This window comes from Achroia grisella, unplaced genomic scaffold, assembly GCF_030625045.1.
Source record: "Achroia grisella isolate CSIRO2021 unplaced genomic scaffold, CSIRO_AGI_Agris_v1 utg633, whole genome shotgun sequence".
NCBI lineage: Eukaryota > Metazoa > Arthropoda > Insecta > Lepidoptera > Pyralidae > Achroia > Achroia grisella.
The window spans coordinates 334,511-354,039 of NW_026712969.1; the positions used below are offsets into that span (position 1 = coordinate 334,511).

A 19,529-nucleotide genomic window follows, 5' to 3' on the forward strand; every position below is an offset into this window, starting at 1 on the left:
TATCGGTCTGGGTGTTTTCTATCATCATCATCGCAGCCCGGAAGACGACCACTGCTGGACATAGGCCTCCCCCAAAGATCTCCACGACGATCGGAGCGCTGCTCGCATCCAATGCCTTCCAGCGATTTTGACCAGATCGTCGGTCCACCTTGCTGGAGGCCTTCTCACGCATCTTCCAACGCAGCGGTAAACAGCTTTGGCGATATGACATCGCCTTGTCTGAAGCCTATCCAACTGCAGCGAGGCAGTTGGATAGGCTTCGAATTCAGGTCGTGGAGGCGAACTGACATAGTGGCGTTTTCATACAAACATTTCAACGCTTCGAGATATCGATATGTTTTCTATGTATTTACGAAAAAAATATCTATGTATTTGTATCAGTAGTACCCATAACACAAGCTTTAGCTAGCTTAACTTGGGTCTAGATGACGCTGTGTGAATTGTCCTGGGATGATTATTGCCTCCCCCCCTTGTCCTTGTCAAAGTTGGTCAGACTTATAATCCCCAGCCCCCTCGGGTGCGACGACACAATATGTAGTATCCCCCAGCCCCCTCGGGTGCGATGTCACAATATGTAGTATCCCCCAGCCCCCTCAGGTGCGATGTCACAATATGTAGTATCCCCAAGCCCCCTCGGGTGCGACGTCACAATATGTAGGATCCCCCTAGCCCCCTCAAGTGTGACATAATTTATAGATGGACCTTTTTGTATACTTTATTTAATTAACATTAAGAAATACAATATTTTTTACACAATTCATTTTTTATTTTAAGGAGTCCCTTGCGGAAGGGGCTCCTTAAACATACACCCGAGTCTCAAGTCCCGGGAACTGCTCTGAGTTTCCTTCTGCCACACGATGGACCCGGCACCCGTACGGAAAGTCTATGGAAAGCTAAGAAGTTCGGTTCTCTCGTAACGTAATAAGCAACAACCAAACATACAAGGTTCTTTCTGGTTCTTTACTGAATTTGCATTTTAAAAATAAAACTAGCACTATGGACATCACGTTATCATGTGACACGCGTGATACCACTCGTGCGTCGGTTCCAGAGTACTAATATGGCAACTGTTACGGGGAGGCAGCAGCAACGAAAGACTTATTTCTTCTTTCACTTATGTATCACATCGAGCATCTGAACCGAACTGGTCTGTGCACACTTTTTTTTTCGGACTACTCTAATGCTGTTGGCCGCAGCTGGCCTTTACAGCTTCACCGGTCGATAGGGGGCGAGTGCAGATGGCACTCCAAACCAAAGGACTTATGGAGCGGCTGAAGGCCATCTCCTGCCTGACTGCACTAGGGGTTCGAGCCTCGACTCAGGCCGTCGTAATTTCGATCCCCGATTGAATCGGATGAGGGATCGATCGGAGGAGTCTGTACACACGATATGATGGTTCTTTTTAAAGTCAGTAGGCAGGTGGGACTGTTATGGTCAAATTAGAACTTATATCTTGTACTCAATTATAATCATGATTATATCAAACTTCTGGACCATACATTTTGTCATAATTATAATTATATTTAATCTTTACTATTTATATATTTACTTTACAGTTTATAAGCATAAATAATATTAAATAAAAATATATTGTGGTGGTTCTCTCACTCAAACCAGATGGCGTTGTAGTCGCTGAAATCTGCTTTAGCTGTGCAAGATGGTGAACGGTTGCCGTTGGCGGCAACACACGCCTCTAGTCCTGTAATTTCACTCTCAAATCTGCAACTCACAACCGAAACAGCTTACAAAGCAAGCTGCTTGGCGGCTGAATAGGTGGGACTGACGTATCCAGACTTAACCGTTTGACACAATATGTGACGATGACAATCTCATCCTACATACAACGTGTCCAGTGGGGAAGAGGGGCCTGCTCCAAGAGTTGTAGAATTAATTACTGGATCTATTGAACCGATTTTGATAACTCTTTTACCAATACAGTGGACCCCCCATTATCCAACAAACGTTTTGCGAGGCAGTGTCGGACCATCGAATTTGTCGGATTATAGAGTGCTGCCTAAGGGTCCCCTATAGTCCGAAATTTTTTAGTAAAGAGTATCTTGTAATCCGACAAATTACAGATCCAGTGATAAGATTCTATGTTATATATGTATGTATGTAGGTATATGCACTCTCAACTATATTGTCAAAAAAATATTCAGTAATAAATAATAGACCATGTCGGATTACAAGGGGGGCCGGATAAGACAGGGGCCGGATTACCGCGGGTCCACTGTATATAGCCACGTTAATTTTAGTGCTATAAGCTATATAACATCACGCTAATACCGATAGGAGCGGAGCAGCAATGAAAAATGTAATAAAAGCAAGAGAAATGTGATGACGGCGGGGTAAGGTTAGTTGCGAATCTACCTTAAGGACTTTTTGGGCTGCAGCCCAGGGCCCCCAGTCCCCACTGATATCTAGAATGTAAGACCTATCATAAGGTTGGCAACCCTGAGATGAATCAATTCATATTATATTTCAATGCCAAGTTTTCAACATACAACGGTTGATTCTTGTCAGTGTCATTAGTGACATCGCAAAGGAACAATTATAAAGCATTCTATACTATACTATTTGCTATCTCACTTTGCAAAGTTTATTCCAATACATAACTACATTGTACATACTGTGGAAAAAAAATATTAATGTATTATTACTGAAATTAGACAGTACTGTCTAAGTTTATATAATAGTTTATTTCTAAGTTTGTTTAACTTTTTATGTTATGTATACAAAAATGTATTCGTCTGAAGGACTTGTATCTATGGTCATGAAATAAGCATTATTAAAAAAAAACAACCCATGCAAGTGCGGGGATCGAAAGGAACGGGGAATTTCTGGTCGCTTGTTTTTGGTCGGTGTATTTTTTTAGTTGAGTAATATAATTAGGTAGGGCCCTAAGTGGACTTTTTTTTTTTTTTTTTAACGTGTGGAAAAATCTTCAAAAGACCGTCACCCCGCCGGAGGGATGGCGAGGTGGTGTGTGGGACTTGTACCCACTAAAAAACCACACGGTATACCTCGAGGTGCCGTGGGCCGAAGTCCGGGGTTCGCACTTGGCACTCTACCCAGACTTCGGCGGCTTGGCCTGTCCTGTAGATGTTGTAGGACAGGCCCCCTCTCTCTGGTTAGGGTGCTATGACTTGCACCCTACCTTCTCGTGGAGGCGCGTGGGTACACGCGCATGCCTCCAGGGGCCTGGTTGTGGGGTGATGCCTCCCTCAAGGCATGCACCCCGGCCCCCGTGGGAGGGCCCTAAGTGGACTTAGCCCAGGGTCCCACAACTTCACGATCCGCCCCAGGGTAAGGTAGTAAAACTACAAATCGAGAATGTAAATTATATTTACAAGAAAACATGGTTTGCGGCAACTTCTTAAGATTAAATCCGATGTACCATATTCATCTCCTAATGTTTGACATCATCTGATGGCCTCGGTGGTTTAACGGTGTAGCAATCCGCCCTACTTCCGATGGTCGCAGGTTCGATTCCTCGCACGGCACAAACATTTATTTAGTATTCATGAGTATGATTGTTTTCTATGTATTTACGAAAAGAAATATATATCTATGTATTTGTATCAGTTGTCTAGTACCCATAACACAAGCTTTAGTTAGCTTAACTTGGGTCTAGATGGCGCTGTCTGAATTGTCCTGAGATTATTATTATTATTTAAAAAAAAATAATCAATGAAAAAAAATAAAAAAAGTTTAAAAATTTAAAACAATAAAAAAACATTAATATAGTCCCCAAATATGGCACTTCTTAAGTTAGATTAAGTTTAGTTCAATTGTAAATATTAACATACATTACATAAGGTCGGGTCAACATTCACGAGTATGACGGTATGATATATATTATATAGAGGGACTATGTAATCCCGTCATACTCGTGAACGGGTACTGCTTGTGGGGACTGGTCTGTTTGAGTTACGAACACTGATTAGACTATTTGCTTTTGATAAGAATACGGTTAAGTCCAATGATGGCTGGCTCATCCGTCATACTCGTGAACGGGTGCTGCTTGTGGGGCTGGTCTGTTTGACACACGAAAACTTCTTAGACTATTCGCTTTTGACTAAATTGCAATATCATATGCTGGTGGTCACTCTATTCTCCCAAATTTGAATTTATAATGAATCTGTATTATTGTAAACATGTACAACATTTATTTGAAAAGAATACGAGCTGAGTTTCTTGTCAGTTGTTCTCATCTCGAAATCACTCCGAACTGACGGTAGATTTGACATATCATAAGAGTCTGTAATGGAACTACATGAATAAAGATATTTTTGATTTGTTTCATTAGTCAGAATGAATATGGAACAGCGCAAGTCTATATATACATAAATCCTTATAACTATAGGTCGAATATTGTTACACCGTCTGTGTGTACAGACCCTATAATCAGTGACTAGAATACGCAGTAGACAGAAATATAGATCTGAAACCGGTTATTAACCGAACTGTTAAAATGCATTTTACGTTATTAACGGTTAATTAACCGCATTTTATGTTTGGTATAAATGAAGTGCATGGCAATAGCTGTTCATGCACGGGTTAAAAGTCAATGGGTCTTTTATGGGAATGGGTATAGAAATTTACAAAAAAATTACCAATGAATATACTGGAATTACCTAAATTTAAAACATCTGTTAAATCATATTTACTGAGCAAGGCGTATTACTCACTAAACGATTACTTGAATGACGAGTGTGCATGGCAATAGTTATTCATGTACTGAATTTTCATTTAATATTAGACATAGACACCTAAATAAGTGTATAATATAAATTCAGTTGAGTTAAAATGAATTTTATAAAAAAAATAGTTGAGATTGTTGCCAGTTCCTGTCAATTGTATCTGTATACTCTAACTAGACGGTAGGGAAAAAAAATTTTTTTTTAAACTACTCTAATGCTGTTGGCCGCCTCTACAGCTTCACCGGACGATAGGGGCGAGTGCAGATGGCACTCCAAACTCAATGAAGGACTTATGGAGCGGCTGAAGGACAACTCTCGCCTGACGGATACAACGCCAGTCTGAGGGCACTGCTAGGGGCTCGAATATAGGTTCAGACCGTCGTAATTTCGATCCCCGTTTGAATTGGACGGGGGATCGATCGGAGGAAAGGGTTACCTTACTGCGATTCTCTTAGTATTTATATTAGGGATCTGTATTTACGATATTCGACCTTTACCAGTGTGATGTTACTCTCTTACGGTACATAATCATCATCAACAGCTTCCTTGTGCTTCCTCATGATGTGCCGTTTCAAATCTGACTGCCGATTTGTCTCATAATCACATTTATCACAACAATGTCTCTTAACATTACTCATACACAACCTTACATGCTTCAACACTGCACTTTTAACGTCCGAATTGAACCCGCACTTATCACACTTGAAACCTTTCTTCGCTCTACTCAAATTAACACCGTCGTGAGCTTTGAGGTGGTATATTAGACTCATGTTGTGCCTCGCTTTGTAATCGCATATGTGGCATTTGAATTTCTTCTCATCTCGATGTTTTCTCTTGTGTCTTGCAAACTGGAGTTTACTCGCTGTAGTGTAACTGCATAGTGGACATATATGCAATACAGTGGAATGTCCTGCGACGTGCCTCTTGTGCTCTCCTCGACTTGTAGTTTTAAACTGGCAATGTATGCAGTAATAGTCGTAAACTCCCCACATTATAGCGCTCAGGTCGTTTGCAATTTTGTTAGTTTGGTTTGCACGTCTCTTTGCACTTTTCTTTATTTTCCGCCGTGGTTTTACGAGTTTGACGAGCGGGACGTCGTCCTCGTCGGTCTCGTCGGGGACCACGACGGTGTCTATGTGGGGTTCTTGGATTATCACTTCATCCTCGTCGCTGGAGGTGAGGAGACTGATGGGGTCCGTTTTTCTGTTAAATATAATAAGAAATATAACTTTATTTATAATAATAATATTATTTTAGGACAATTCACACGGTAAATCTGTGGATAAGAGCAGTGGCGGCGCTAGATCATCCGTGGACCGTTGTGGGGCAGTTATGTCAAAAAACAATCACAAGATTACTAATAAATATTATATCTTATATATAAAATTCTCGTGTCACAGTTTTCGTTCCCATACTCCTCCGAAACGGCTTGACCGATTCTCATGAAATTTTGTGAGCGTATTGAGTAGGTCTGAGAATCGGCCAACATCTATATTTCATCCGCCTAAATTTTAGGGGTAGTCCAACCCTAAATTTTTATTTTTATTTTTAGACAACATTTTAGTTTCTATTTTTTTATGATACAACATACAATCCTAACTTTTCACCCTTCTATCATAAACCCCTATTTGTTTTATAGCGTTATTAATTTATATGGCAAAACAAGGTTTGCCGGCACAGCTAGTAATATATATGAAATGCAAATAAATATAATATACCCGATATTATATAGTGTCATACATTAATGCTACATATAATGCAATACAGTTAGAACCCATTTTGGTGACTCAAGAGAGAATTAAATAATTTCTTTTTAAAAATGGCCTTACTTGATGCTTTCAAATCACTTTCATTACTCGCGCAACTATGTGAGAATAAATAAAAATGTACAACTAAATTTTAAGTAATTAATAACTTTGGAGGATGGAGAGAGTGGAATAAGTAACGTGAAGTTAAGTTATACCTTAAGTTTAAGTTACCAATTTTATATATAGACAATTTTTTAATTCTACATCTATAATAACATAGTAATGTTAGACAATTCACACAGCACCATCTAGTGCCAATCTATAATCAACAAAGATGCTTTCTAATCACTTTCATTACTCGCGCAACTATGTGAGAATAAATAAAAATGTACAACTAAATTTTAAGTAATTAATAACTTTGGAGGATGGAGAGAGTGGAATAAGTAATGTGATGTTAAGTACTACCTTAAGTTAAAGTTAGCAATGTTGTATATAGACAATTTTTTAATTCTACATCTATAATAACATAGTCATCATCTGCTTCTTCCTTATCCCATTTATTTGTGGTCGTCGTAATATGTTTTTCTCTTCCATTCATCCCTGTTCGCAGTCATCGCGTTATTTACTACCTTTCTTACCATATCATCTTTCACACCGTCCATCCATCTCTTTTTTGGCCTTCCTCTGCCCTTATAACAATCCACATTCATTTGTAACATCTTTCTTAAAATATTAACCTCGTTCCTACGCATTACATGTCCATACCATGATAGACGATTACTCTTCAACCTCTCCGACACCGGTGCCACTTTCATACTTCCTCTAATGTATTCATTCTTTATCTTATCCATTCTTGTCACATCACACATCCACCTCAACATTCTCATTTCAGTTGCATGCAGTCGTCTTTCATCCGTCGCCTTTACGGGCCAGCACTCTGATCCATACAAGACAACATATAATAACATAGTAATGTTAGACAATTAACACAGCACCATCTAGTGCCAATCTATAATCAACAAAGATGCTTTCAAATCACTTTCATTACTCGCACAACTATGTGAGAATAAATAAATATGTACAACTAAATTTTAAGTAATTAATAACTTTGGAGGATGGAGAGAGTGGAATAAGTAACGTGATGTTAAGTTATACCTTAAGTTAAAGTTACCAATTTTATATATAGACAATTTTTTAATTCTACATCTATAATAACATAGTAATGTATCAATTCTCACAAACAATTCACACCATCTAGTCCCAATCTATAATCAACAAAAACACATCCTCGGAACGGTGAGGTCGCTCCGTGAAGACTGTGAAGACACCAACTTCTGAGCTATAGGGAGGAGCTTGGCTGACTACTTTAGTAGTCTCGGCTGTACACGTACAACAGCCTAGATGAATTGGGAGGGAATTGTTAGTAATGTGGATTGATAAACCCATTGCTAGCAATGTAGCATGTCAGGTCGACCTCCACGCGGTTCCCCCTGGAGACCATCGTGATAAATTCCTGGTGAATTTGTCACGATGTGCTAACTGACCTGACCTCATGCTCATCTTATCATCCTCCACTGGTGCTGCCAGCGTAAACCGTTAGCGCAGGCGGGTGCACCATTCCATTATCATCCACAAAAAAAAACAGCCCAGATGTGAGGTTGATTGTGGAAAATAGAACGGAAACAAATCCTCTTTCTCTCACTTACTTCTCTGGTTCGACTTCTTTAATTTCTACGTCTGAGTCTTCAGACTCCCGGTCTGGTAACATCAGCATGGTAGGATCGACCTCCACCTGGACACTCTCCAGCACCATAAGGCAGTCGTTACCATCCGTCTCGCCTTCAGTTTGTTGATTTGCATCTACAAATTCAAAATTATATTTAAAATACATTTATTATTATTATTAACGGCCTTGGTGGGCTAGCGGATTAGATTACTGCTTTAAATCCGGTGGTCGCGGGTTCGATTCCTCATATGGTACATTTGTATTCATGAGGCTGTTGGTTAAATATAAATAAAGAAAAAGAGTTGAAAGTTTGTATAGAAGTATCATTTTTAAAGCTAGAAGCTTGAAACTTCTAGCTTTTTAAAAACTTGAAGCTTTTATAAGGCTGTTGATTGAGTTGTATGGAAATTCGTTCTTTTTTAAGCTAGAATGATAAAGTTTTTATTGGGATAGATTATTATTAAATATGTTTTTATTATTTGGTCAAGGTCACTATTTCACGCGGACGAAGTCGCGGTTACAGCTAATCTATACATCTATACATATAAACAAAATTAGAGTGTCTGATTGTAATATTGAAATAACCGTTTTTACTACCTGCATATGAGTATAAGTACGGTACATACACCAAAATAACATTTTATACAAGTTTTGTCTGTATGTCTGTCTGTTTGTTTCGGCTAATCTCTGAAATGGCTGGATCGATTTTGGCGAGACTTTTATTGGCAGGTAGCTGATGTAATAAGGAGTAACTTAGGCTACTTTTATTTTAGAAAAATAAAGTTAAGTTCCACGCGAACGAAGTCGCAGGTACAGCTAGTATAATATAAGAGTAAGTTAGAGAAAAAAACCACTCACTGTCTCCTGCTACGGCCACTTCAATGAACACCGGCGGCCTATCTTCCGTCTCGTTTATTTCTATCACGTTTGCATCCGTCTCGCTCCCTCTCTCCCTCTCAGCTATCATTTTATGCAGCGGCTTCGTTTGCTTTATATGGTAATTTGTTAATATTTCCTCTATGTCATCCTTGTTGATGTCTATGGGCGATTTATTTAGGAATCTGTAATGTAAACAATCATAGATTAAATTAAAAAGCTTTACATAAGTAAAAAGCTTTACGCAGGTAAAGTGTAGGGGAATAGTATATGGCCTGATCTGATGACCCGGACGGTCTCGGGTTCGATTCTCGCACGATACAACTGTATTTTTCAAATCTAATCAAAAATAATTTATTCATGTAGGATATTTCAGCCTCTGAAGAGCTAAGTTTCTTGTCAGTTCTTCTCATCCCGAGATCGTTCTAAACCGACGGTACATTTGACATATCATAAGAGTCTGTAATAGACCTACATGAATAAAGATATTCTGATTTCATTTTATTTACAAATGTCAAGTTTTTTATATTAATATTTTTCGCTGCCGTCCAGTTCTGTATACAGATTCAATTCAGAAGAACTGGCAAGAAACTCGACTGAATGTATATTTACATAGGTGTCTATGTCTAACATTAAATGAAAATCCCGTTCATGAACAACTATTGCCACGCACGCTCGGTATTCAAGTAATCGTTTAGTAAGTAATAGGCCTTGCTCAGTAAATATGATTTAACAGATGTTTTGAATTTATTTAAGGGTAATTCCAGTATATACTTTGGTATCTTATTGTAAATTTTTATACCTATTCCCATAAAAGCCCTATTAACTTTTATTCATGCATATGATCGTTTGTATGTATATATTTACGAAAAAAATATCTATGTATTTATATCAGTTTTCCTGCTAAGGTTTTTTCACGAGACTACAGCATGTGGTTTTTCAAGAAGGGTATATTAAGGTTTCTTAAGGGTCTGCAACGCGCACGTGATACCCCTGGTGTTTCAGGCGTCCATAGGCTATGGTAACCAGTTACCATCAGATTGGCCGGATGCTTAATTGCCACCATCGTAGCATAAAAAAAATCTGTTGTCTAGTACCCATAACACAAGCGTTACCTACCTGAACTTGAGTCAAGATGACGCTGTGTGAATTGTCCTGAGATTACTATCTAGATATAGACTTAAAACTTACCTATCTACAAAATTAATAACTCTATTATCTCTTAATTTCACGTTACTTGTTCCCCTCTCTGCTTTACTATTATCCACATCACTAGCAGTCTCTTGAGTGACTGATTTATTACCAACACGATCTACTTTATTGTCTTCACTGACTACCACAGTCAGTTTAGCATCTGTGACAGCACTTTTATTATCTGTGGCTGCTTTTCTAGTTGTTACTTCGTTACTATCTTCTTCAGTTACATCTTTATCTGCTGCTGTTTTTGAAGCATCTAATTCGTTAGCGTTATCCTGAGTAATTTTATTCTCTTGAGTTACTTTAGCAGTTTTCTCAGTATCTTCAACATTGTTTTGTGGATCTTCTGAATCTTCCTTAGTAACACAGTCTGCTTCGGTAGTACTCTGAGTATCGAGAGTTAATTTAGCATTATCTCTAACTGTAGCTGTATCTGCGACTTCTGTTTTTGAGGCGGAGGCATTTGGATTCTGTTCGGATATGTCAGTTATCTGCAAATGAGAGCACGATATATTTCTACTATATAATCTATACATATAAATAAAATCGGTACCTGTTTGTAATTTCAAATTAACAGCTTCTAACTAAATGCATAGGAAAGTGTATACAGTAAAAACATAAAAAAGTAGCCTAAGTTACTCCTTATTACATCAGCTACCTGCCAATAAAAGTCACGTCAAAATCGGTCCAGCCATTTCAGAGATTAGCCGGAACAAACCGACAGACAAAAATAGTGAAAAATGTTATTTTGGTGTATGTGCCGTATTTATACTCATATGCATGTAGTAAAAAACGGTTATTTCAATATTACAAACAGACACTCCAATTTTATTTATATGTATATATATATATATACCAGCATTGTACATACATAATATATATTTTTTTCTCAGCTTTTGCTAGTTTTCTCCACACTTACACTTATTATTATTATATTTCTTTTATTCCTTTTTTTTCTCTTCTTTTATAGATTTAAAAGAAGGTAATACTCACCTACACGGGCCGTAGCCAAGTGTGGGAGAGGTTGTGCTGGGTGAAGATATTGTTGAGGAGGTTAAGAATTTTCGGGTTATGCGACAGGTATTTAATATAGTTGCTTTCTGTAGGAGATATGTTTTGGATGGATGAATATTTAATGTTTGCAGACTATTTTGAAGTGTTTTGGGTACAATACCCGTAGAAGAAACTGCAATAGGTACAGTATGTACAATATCAGCTCGCCATTGTGTTCTTACCTCTATTGCAAGATCCTGATATTTTGAAATAATAATAATAATTATTATTATTTCTAAACTTAAAAAAAAATATCATCTCCCCTCTTAAGGAGAGGAGATGGCAACTGCAAAAGCATTATTATTATTATTATAAAACACTTACTCTATTGAAGACGCTCGGTACCACTTTAGCTTTGAGCCTGACCTTCCCGCGGACGGTCACATAGTCATCATCCAGGAAGTGGGCGATGCAGACCCGAGCGTGTTGGTCTACCTTCTCTACGGGCTGGATGGCGTCGAGCCAGCGACGCCGGAGCAATCGACTAGTTGGAAATCTGTAAAACATAATATAAGATTATATAGAAAGAAAGAAAGAAAGAAGAAAGAAAGAAACATGGCTTAATTTCCGATCATCGCAGGTTCGATACCTCGCACAGTACAAACATATGTATTCATGAGTATTATGGGACACAGTCACCTAGATACATCAAAATAATAATTGCATTTAATAATGTCTAGTAAGACAAATTCAATATTGTCTACTAAGCACTGCCGTGTCTAAACTGTGTCACCCCACCTTACATTTTCCTATTGTCATTTAGTATATAAGATCATTATTTCTATGTATATATTGTCAGTTTATCATCATCTGTAATATACATCGTCTCGACCAGCAACATCGTATCATTACCTGCAACAAGTACGATTACTGCTTACAGTGGGATTAGATGGCGAAATTCTATCTATTACGAAAAACAGAAACATGATCGAATTTTCGCAGACCAAAGATGAATCTGATGGCTAGGTTTTGAAGACGTTCGAGTTTGTTTAGAAGCTCTTCAGTCACATCAATGAAACAAACATCGGCATAGTCGAGAACGGGGAGGAGAATAGATTGAGCGAGCATAATTTTGGTATTGAATGGGAGAAAGTATTGGAGACGTTTGAGCGAATGAAATGAAAAGTGCATACGTCTACTATTTCATTAATGTTACCGTTCATTACGAGACCTAAATTTGTTAACTTATCGGTGTAAGTCACAGTAATACCGTTGTAGAATATTTGGTACTTCAGTCCAGTCTAATCTAGAGCCAACCTACTGCTACCTACAATCATGGCTTGTGATTTTGCAGGATTAGCCGCCCACAACTGAATGGCAGATAAATCTTTATTTAATGCTCCGATAGCTTGTGGTAATTCTGGCAGTGAAAAGTGCCGGTATAATTGCAGGTCATCAGCATACAGATGGTAGGGAGACGAAATGATGCGTGATATGTTGTTAATAAATATCGAGAAGAGTAAAGGAGAAAGCACACCGCCTTGCGGCACGCCATTGAGGGTGACCAAACTGACGAGGCGTCGTTTAATGCTTAGGAAGAAAACCACTCGATAACAGGAATAGACACATTGACTGACATAATGTCAAAATCAACAGAATTAAAGGCACTAGTAAAGTCCAGTAAAATAATAGCAGTAAGCTTAGTGTCATCCATAGCTTTGTCCTCAGTAATATTGAGCAGTGCCCCAGTAGCTGTGAGAAGGACGGAAACCAGATTGGAAGGGACATAATAGGTGGTTGGCAGAGAGATAATGATATAGTTGATTATGGACAACTGATTCAAGGACTTTGGAAAAGAAGGGAAGAATGGATATGGGACGGTATTGGGAGAAGCTAGTCGGATTGGAAGTTTTAGGAAGAGGAATAACAAAAGCCTTTTTCCATTGAGTGGGAAAAACATTGCACGTAAGGGAGTAATTTATAATGTGAGTGATAACGGGCAATATTTCCTCCAAAACAGGTAAAATCATATCGAGACTTAAACTATCACTACCGATGGCTTTGGTAGTTATGGAAAGGATAGTCTTTCTAACAGCATCTACGGACACTGAACTAAAGCTAAAAGGAGAGCAATCCGGTGGTATTATGTTAAAGAGATGTAATAGAGAACTGGCCTTGAGCGCTGCTTGATTAGAGAAATGAGTGTTTAAAGTGTCAAGGTCGTTATTTTCACAAATTACGGTGGCTAGTGATTGAAGAAATTTCCACACTTGAGATTTGAATGGTGAAATGAATGTAACGGCGTTTTGCATCCCTACACATTCTGTTACAAATGTTACGTAGTTTTTTATACATTTCAAAATTTATTTGTGACCTGTCAAGTTTATACCGGGACTTAGCCCTGTCACGCTTAGTCATAGTCCTCCTTATTACTGGAGACAACCAGGGAGCAGGCGCATGCTTAACCCGAACAGGACGAATGGGCGCATGAGTGTTGTACAAATTCAATAGTTCACTGTTTAAGGTTTCGACCATCACATCAATGTTATCAGCTGATAGTAAACTAGACCAGTTGATGCCTCTCAAATCTGGTAAACGGTCCAGATCCATATGCTTAAAGTCGCGAATAAGTGGACCCTACCCCCTACTCTATACGAAAGATAGATAAGATCATGTTTGAGAAAGGAGAGCACATTTGCCCATGAATAACCAAATTGGGATGAGATGTTATAATGAGATCTATAAGTGAAGGTCTACTATTTGGAAAATAATGGGTTGGCTTCTTTAATGAAAGTACTGAAGATCTCAGATGTTGATAATAGTTTGTCGGATCTGTAGTCAGCCTTAATTAGACATGTATTTAAGTCTCCCATAAGAATAGTATGATCGTAGACTGGCACTAATTTTTCTAAAACATTTTCCAGAGTATTAAAATAATCTATTTTATTATTTGGGCTGTACAGTACTCCAAGTAAAATCTTTTTATGGTGTAAAGAGATGAAAAGGTATTCAAGAGCACCAGTGGACTCAGGTTGAATATCGGCGCAAGCTGACTACGAAGATATATTCCTACACCACCACCACCAATTAAAATACGGTCATTGCGGAAGAGTTTGTATCCATTAATGGAACAACTGGTAGATGGTATTGAGGGATTTAACCAGTTTTCAGATAAAAGGATACAATCGACTATGCCGGCGCTGAAAGATGTTAGAAAGTCCGTGTGATGAGCTAAAATGCTCTGAGCGTTGACATGCACAAGGGAGAGGAATTTGGAATTCTTATCAAAAACATTTAATAATTTAGTATCTAGTGAATCAGAATCAGCTAAAGAGGAATTATGACTGGAAGCGGTTTCAAAGTCATCAGAGGAAGAACAGGAAAAATAATCATCATGTATATGCATATAAATTAAAATATAGCTAACTATGCTTATGGAATAAATAATAAAAATAAAAGCTTATAGAAAAAATTTACAATACAAAAATATTAAAACAAAAAAAATTCTTAACAACTAACTTGCATAGGTTGACAAGACGAACCAAATCCAGATTTACTTACAGTTAAATATTATATCTAAACTTACGCATGGAAACATAATTATATACGAAACGGTATAAAAAAAAAAAAAACTCAATCAAACGTCACATTAAAACTAACATAAAAATAGCAAATATAAAACGCAGGCCCAAGCAGAATGTATATAAATAAATATGACAAGTGACATTGACTATTGAAAGTGACACATTAAATGAATGACAAATCATAAATTAATAGGAAAGTCAGATGTTACTGTGTATTTATTTATTTAAAACTATCTAGTCGTACCCGCGACTTCGTCCGCGTGGAATTTAACATTATTTTTCTAAAATAAAAGTAGCCTAAGTTACTCCTTATTATATCAGCTACCTGCCAAAAAAGTCCCATCAAAATCGGTCCAGTCATTTCAGAGATTAGCCGGAACAAACAGACAGACAAAAATTTTAAAAAATATTATTTTGGTGTATGTATTTATATTCATATGCATGTAGTAAAAACGATTATTTCAATATTACAAACAGACGCTCCAATTATATTTATATGTATAGATAACATTTATTCAAAAGAGCAACACACACGTTTCTCGCTCGTTCTTCTTGTGATAAGTCTGCGTTCCGAATGAGTGGTAGAATAAAAAATATGACTGTTCAAAAGCTTGTATTAAGTTTATTTCTATATCAAAGAATAAGAGCTGCATTTCTTTCTTTCTCATCTCGAAGTCATTCCGAACTGACGGTAGATTTGACATATCATAAGAGTATGTAATAGACCTACATGAATAAAGATATATTGCTACTGAAGACAATGCCTGTACAGGCTAAGTCCTTTTGCGTTTCCCTGAAACGGGAAAAATCGAAAAAAAATAAAATGAAATATTCAAATTTAAAAATCATTTATTCCTGTAGGACATTTTAGCCGCTTATGAACGTCAAGTTTTTACATTATAATTTTTTTTTCCTACCGTCCAGTTCGGTATATAGATCCAATTGAGAAGAACTGACAAGAAACTCAATTGAATTACTTTTTTTTTTTAATCCAGTTTATTTACAATGCATAGGTATTTATATAGGTGTCTATGTCTAACATTAAATGAAAATCCCGAACATGAAAACTATTGCCATGCACGCTCGTCATTCAAGTAATCGTTTAGTGAGTAATAGGCCTTGCTCAGTAAATATGATTTAACAGATGTTTTGAATTTATTTCTTATTGTAAATTTTTATACCTATTCCCATAAAAGACCTATTGACTTTTTATAAACGATACTTGGGGACAGGAAATTTGTGTTTAAATCTAGTATTAATATTATAAATATTGCTGTTTTTTGGAAATAAGTCAAGATTTTTATGAACATATAGGATATTTGAATATATAATTCATTGATTGATGAAAATATTTGTGTGGCTGTTTGGAGAGAATAAAAAAACTCACTCAAAGTACATAACGCCATCTCGTGGTGTGGTATTACAGCCGGTCACGCAGCATCCCGCCATGGTGGTCGGCACCAGCTACCACCACCTGCAAAATGGTAGAAGACAAATATATTGGGTTATTCGGAAAGTAATTTCGTTTTTTCCTAACTTAGGATTTAATTGTATTTCTGCACTCAACTTCACACTTAAGCCATATAATTTTTATATGCTTTGAGAGTTCATGTAGCAAGGCTTGTGTGTGAAAAATTACAATTAATTGTAGGTAGTAGCTTTTGGTTGGTGCACTTTTGACAGCCTCGGTGGTCTAGTTGTTTAGCACACCGCTTTTCTATCCGATGGTCGCGGGTTTGATTCCTCGCACGGTACAAACATTTGTATTCATGAGTATGATTGTTTGTATCGGTCTGGGTGTTTTCTATGTATAATATGTATTTATTTACAATAAAAAAATTATCCAAGTATTTATATCAGTTTAGTACCCATAACACAAGCTCTGCTTACCGTGGGACTAGATGGCGCTGTGTTAATTGTCCAGAGTTATTTATTTATTTATATCAGTTGTCTAGTACCCATAACACAAGCTCTGCTTAGCTTGGGACTAGATGGCGCTGTGTTAATTGTCCTGAGATATTATTATTATTATTATTACTTTTAAATATGGAGAGGAATAAGCAGCATTTTCGACATATCTTACTGTTTTACTACAGAAAGGGCAAAAATGCTGTTCAAGCCAGAAAGAAATCAACCTATGTGTTTGGAGAAGGTGAGTTAACAGTACGTAAGTGCCAGAACTGGTTTGCTAAATTTCGATCCCGCATTTTTGATGTCGAAGATTCACCACCCTCGGGAAGGCCAGTTGAAGCTGATAAAGGCATTGGTTGGTGAGAACCCGCGAATAACAACAGGATGGAAAGGTAGTCTGTCCATACATTTTATTTAATAGAATAGAAAATCATTTATTCAAATAAACTTAATTTAAGCACTTTGAATAGTCAACATTTTTTTTAATCTACCGCTTATTCGGAAAGCTGTCTCATCACAAGAAGAATAAGCAAGAAACTTGTGTGTTGCTCTTTTAAACAATCCTTGTAAGTTAATTCCGGCTAGATGGCCCATATTATAGATTAACATTCATATGAAATAATAATACACCATTTGTAGTATGGGTTCCAGGGAGTCTTTATGAAAGTGCTTTCAATAAATAGACTAACTAGGCTGTCAATTTGGTCACTGACATTACTCTATACAAAGACCACATCGGTAGAAATATGGTTTCAGTAGAAAACAACACACAAATTTCTCACTCATTCTTCTTATGATGAGAATGAGCCGTAGATTAAAAAAAAATAGTATAACTATTCAAAAATTTTTAAATGTAAGTTTATTTCTTATATATAAGTCTATTTATATTATATTTATTTTTTTATAAACAATTGTCTATGATTCATGCAAGCCTCAATTCACTTACATCATGTAAACATTGTATTAAAAACTAAAGTGTGTATGTATGTTGTTGAACAAAAATAACAACAATATTTTTTTTCCCATATTCGTCCATCTCCTTTTCAATGATGGAACAGGCAAAGATCCTTAGACCGTACAGCCTAGTCTAAAGTAGACTACTATATAAACAAACATAAATAATTCGAAAAAGTAATTTAAAAAAATATTAAAAAGGCGGCAAAGGTACCCCTGTATGTACAAGTCCCAAACTTGTTACCGCGTCCTTATTCTGATGCGCACACATCGTAACAACACCGAGAGACCTTATCATCCTTATAGCATATCAACATATGGTTCAATTTACAGTAGCAAACATTAAAAAAGCGTCGCAACTAAGCGAAGCGATTTCCGTAATAACACCGTATCAATATTTTATTTTTCTCTACAAATATACACGAATTTGAATGAAAAAATATACTTGAATGATTTATTTACGTTCAAAAAACGATTCGAAAACATGTAACCCGCGAAAATTCTAATTTAAAGGTTAGAAAAAAGCAAAACAATAAATACACTTACTCAGGCCTTACGATGATTTTAATGATCTTATATCGTTTAAACACAACATAAAGGATTCCCATTATTTTTTACATGTTAATTACAACTGTCACTGATTTAATTTATATTAGTTTTATGCATAATTCGAATGGAAAATATTTATATACGATATACTTTTTTTTCAATCGCCACAACTTTGACATTTGGTAGTGTTGTACACAAGACGTCATTTTGTTGAACTGTTTTAAGTTCATCGTAATCAATCGACTAAATTCCTATTCAGTCGATGACTTAATTAATTCAATTGTTTAGAATAAATTGAACTTTTTATAATAATAAAAAGTAAACATATTGTTGTAACATTGTGGTTTGTATGGACATGTTGCAACATAAAATATAAAAATCTACGCGTTTTTATTATTTACATACCTATACGGATCATTAGTGATCCGTATAGGTATGTAAATTTCATATCTATTTCTATAGCAGGCGCTCATACTGAGCTCTGAATCAACTAAGTGAGATGCTATTTAAGGAAGTTTGCTTGCTTTTCCAAGCCTTCAGCAATTATTGACAATAAAAAGCAATAGATATTATTTTCCATTAAATTTATTGAAAAGATAAACTTATTAACAGAATACAATCAAATGTAACAATTATAAAAACTATTGTAAAAAAATCATATATGTATTAATATTGATTATACAATTAAATAACGGGAATTCATATAATAAGAAGCAATATTGAATTTTCAGATATGCTAACTATACTCAAAAATAAGATTATATTCTACAGTGTACTGCAATACTAATAAATTGCAATTGGCATTAAATCGTTGAGTGATCCTCAAGAAGGATTTTTCTTCCCTAATTCTAATTCCAGCAACCACTAGCACCATAACAAAACACCGAACAATACCACGGGGTCATGCTATATTCTGTGATTATGAATTTCTGTAATTGGAATATAAACAAGCTGATCTACCACCTGATTGAAAGTGGTAACCGTCGCCTGTAACAGGAACAGCATCACGAATATAACGAGATCATGCGACACACAGGATATTACAGATGCGTTGCCATTCTGTATGAGAGATGTCACGCCTCTTATCCTGTAATTTCATATCCAATTAGAAATCAAGTACTGTATGTACTTTTTATTAGTATAATTGATTTTTTTTGCAGTCGACTAATTACAGTTTCTTGTAGGACATCATGCCTGTTCGATAGAAATCTTCCAGCTTAGAAAATAAGCTGTTTGACGACTGAGATGAGACGAAGAGGAATGGAAGAGAAAAATATATTACGGCGAC

General features: G+C 36.6%; 1 protein-coding gene across 1 annotated transcript; it reads right to left on the reverse strand.

Moving 5' to 3' along the window:
- Nucleotides 1–4,691: 4,691 nt before the first annotated feature.
- On the reverse strand, nt 4,692–18,412 carry LOC131849072 (zinc finger X-chromosomal protein-like). The gene is made up of 7 exons (XM_059199057.1): nt 18,239–18,412; nt 16,215–16,301; nt 11,628–11,799; nt 10,245–10,741; nt 9,036–9,238; nt 8,158–8,311; nt 4,692–5,906 (listed from the first exon to the last, which is right to left on the reverse strand). The coding sequence occupies exons 2-7, from the start codon at nt 16,274–16,276 to the stop codon at nt 5,219–5,221; spliced, it is 1,776 nt and encodes a 591-aa protein (XP_059055040.1). The 5' UTR covers nt 16,277–16,301; nt 18,239–18,412; the 3' UTR covers nt 4,692–5,218.
- Nucleotides 18,413–19,529: the final 1,117 nt, after the last annotated feature.

What these genes read in the sequence shown, in the direction of transcription:
- LOC131849072 (XM_059199057.1), bottom strand. Translation starts at nt 16,276, where the DNA reads ATGGCGGGATGCTGCGTGACCGGCTGTAATACCACACCACGAGATGGC. An exon ending in GTTATTAATTTTGTAGATAG is followed by an intron (nt 9,239 to 10,244) that starts GTAAGTTTTAAG and finishes TTTACATTACAG; the next exon opens with ATTCCTAAATAAATCGCCCA. An exon ending in AAAGAAGTCGAACCAGAGAA is followed by an intron (nt 5,907 to 8,157) that starts GTAAGTGAGAGA and finishes TATATTTAACAG; the next exon opens with AAAAACGGACCCCATCAGTC.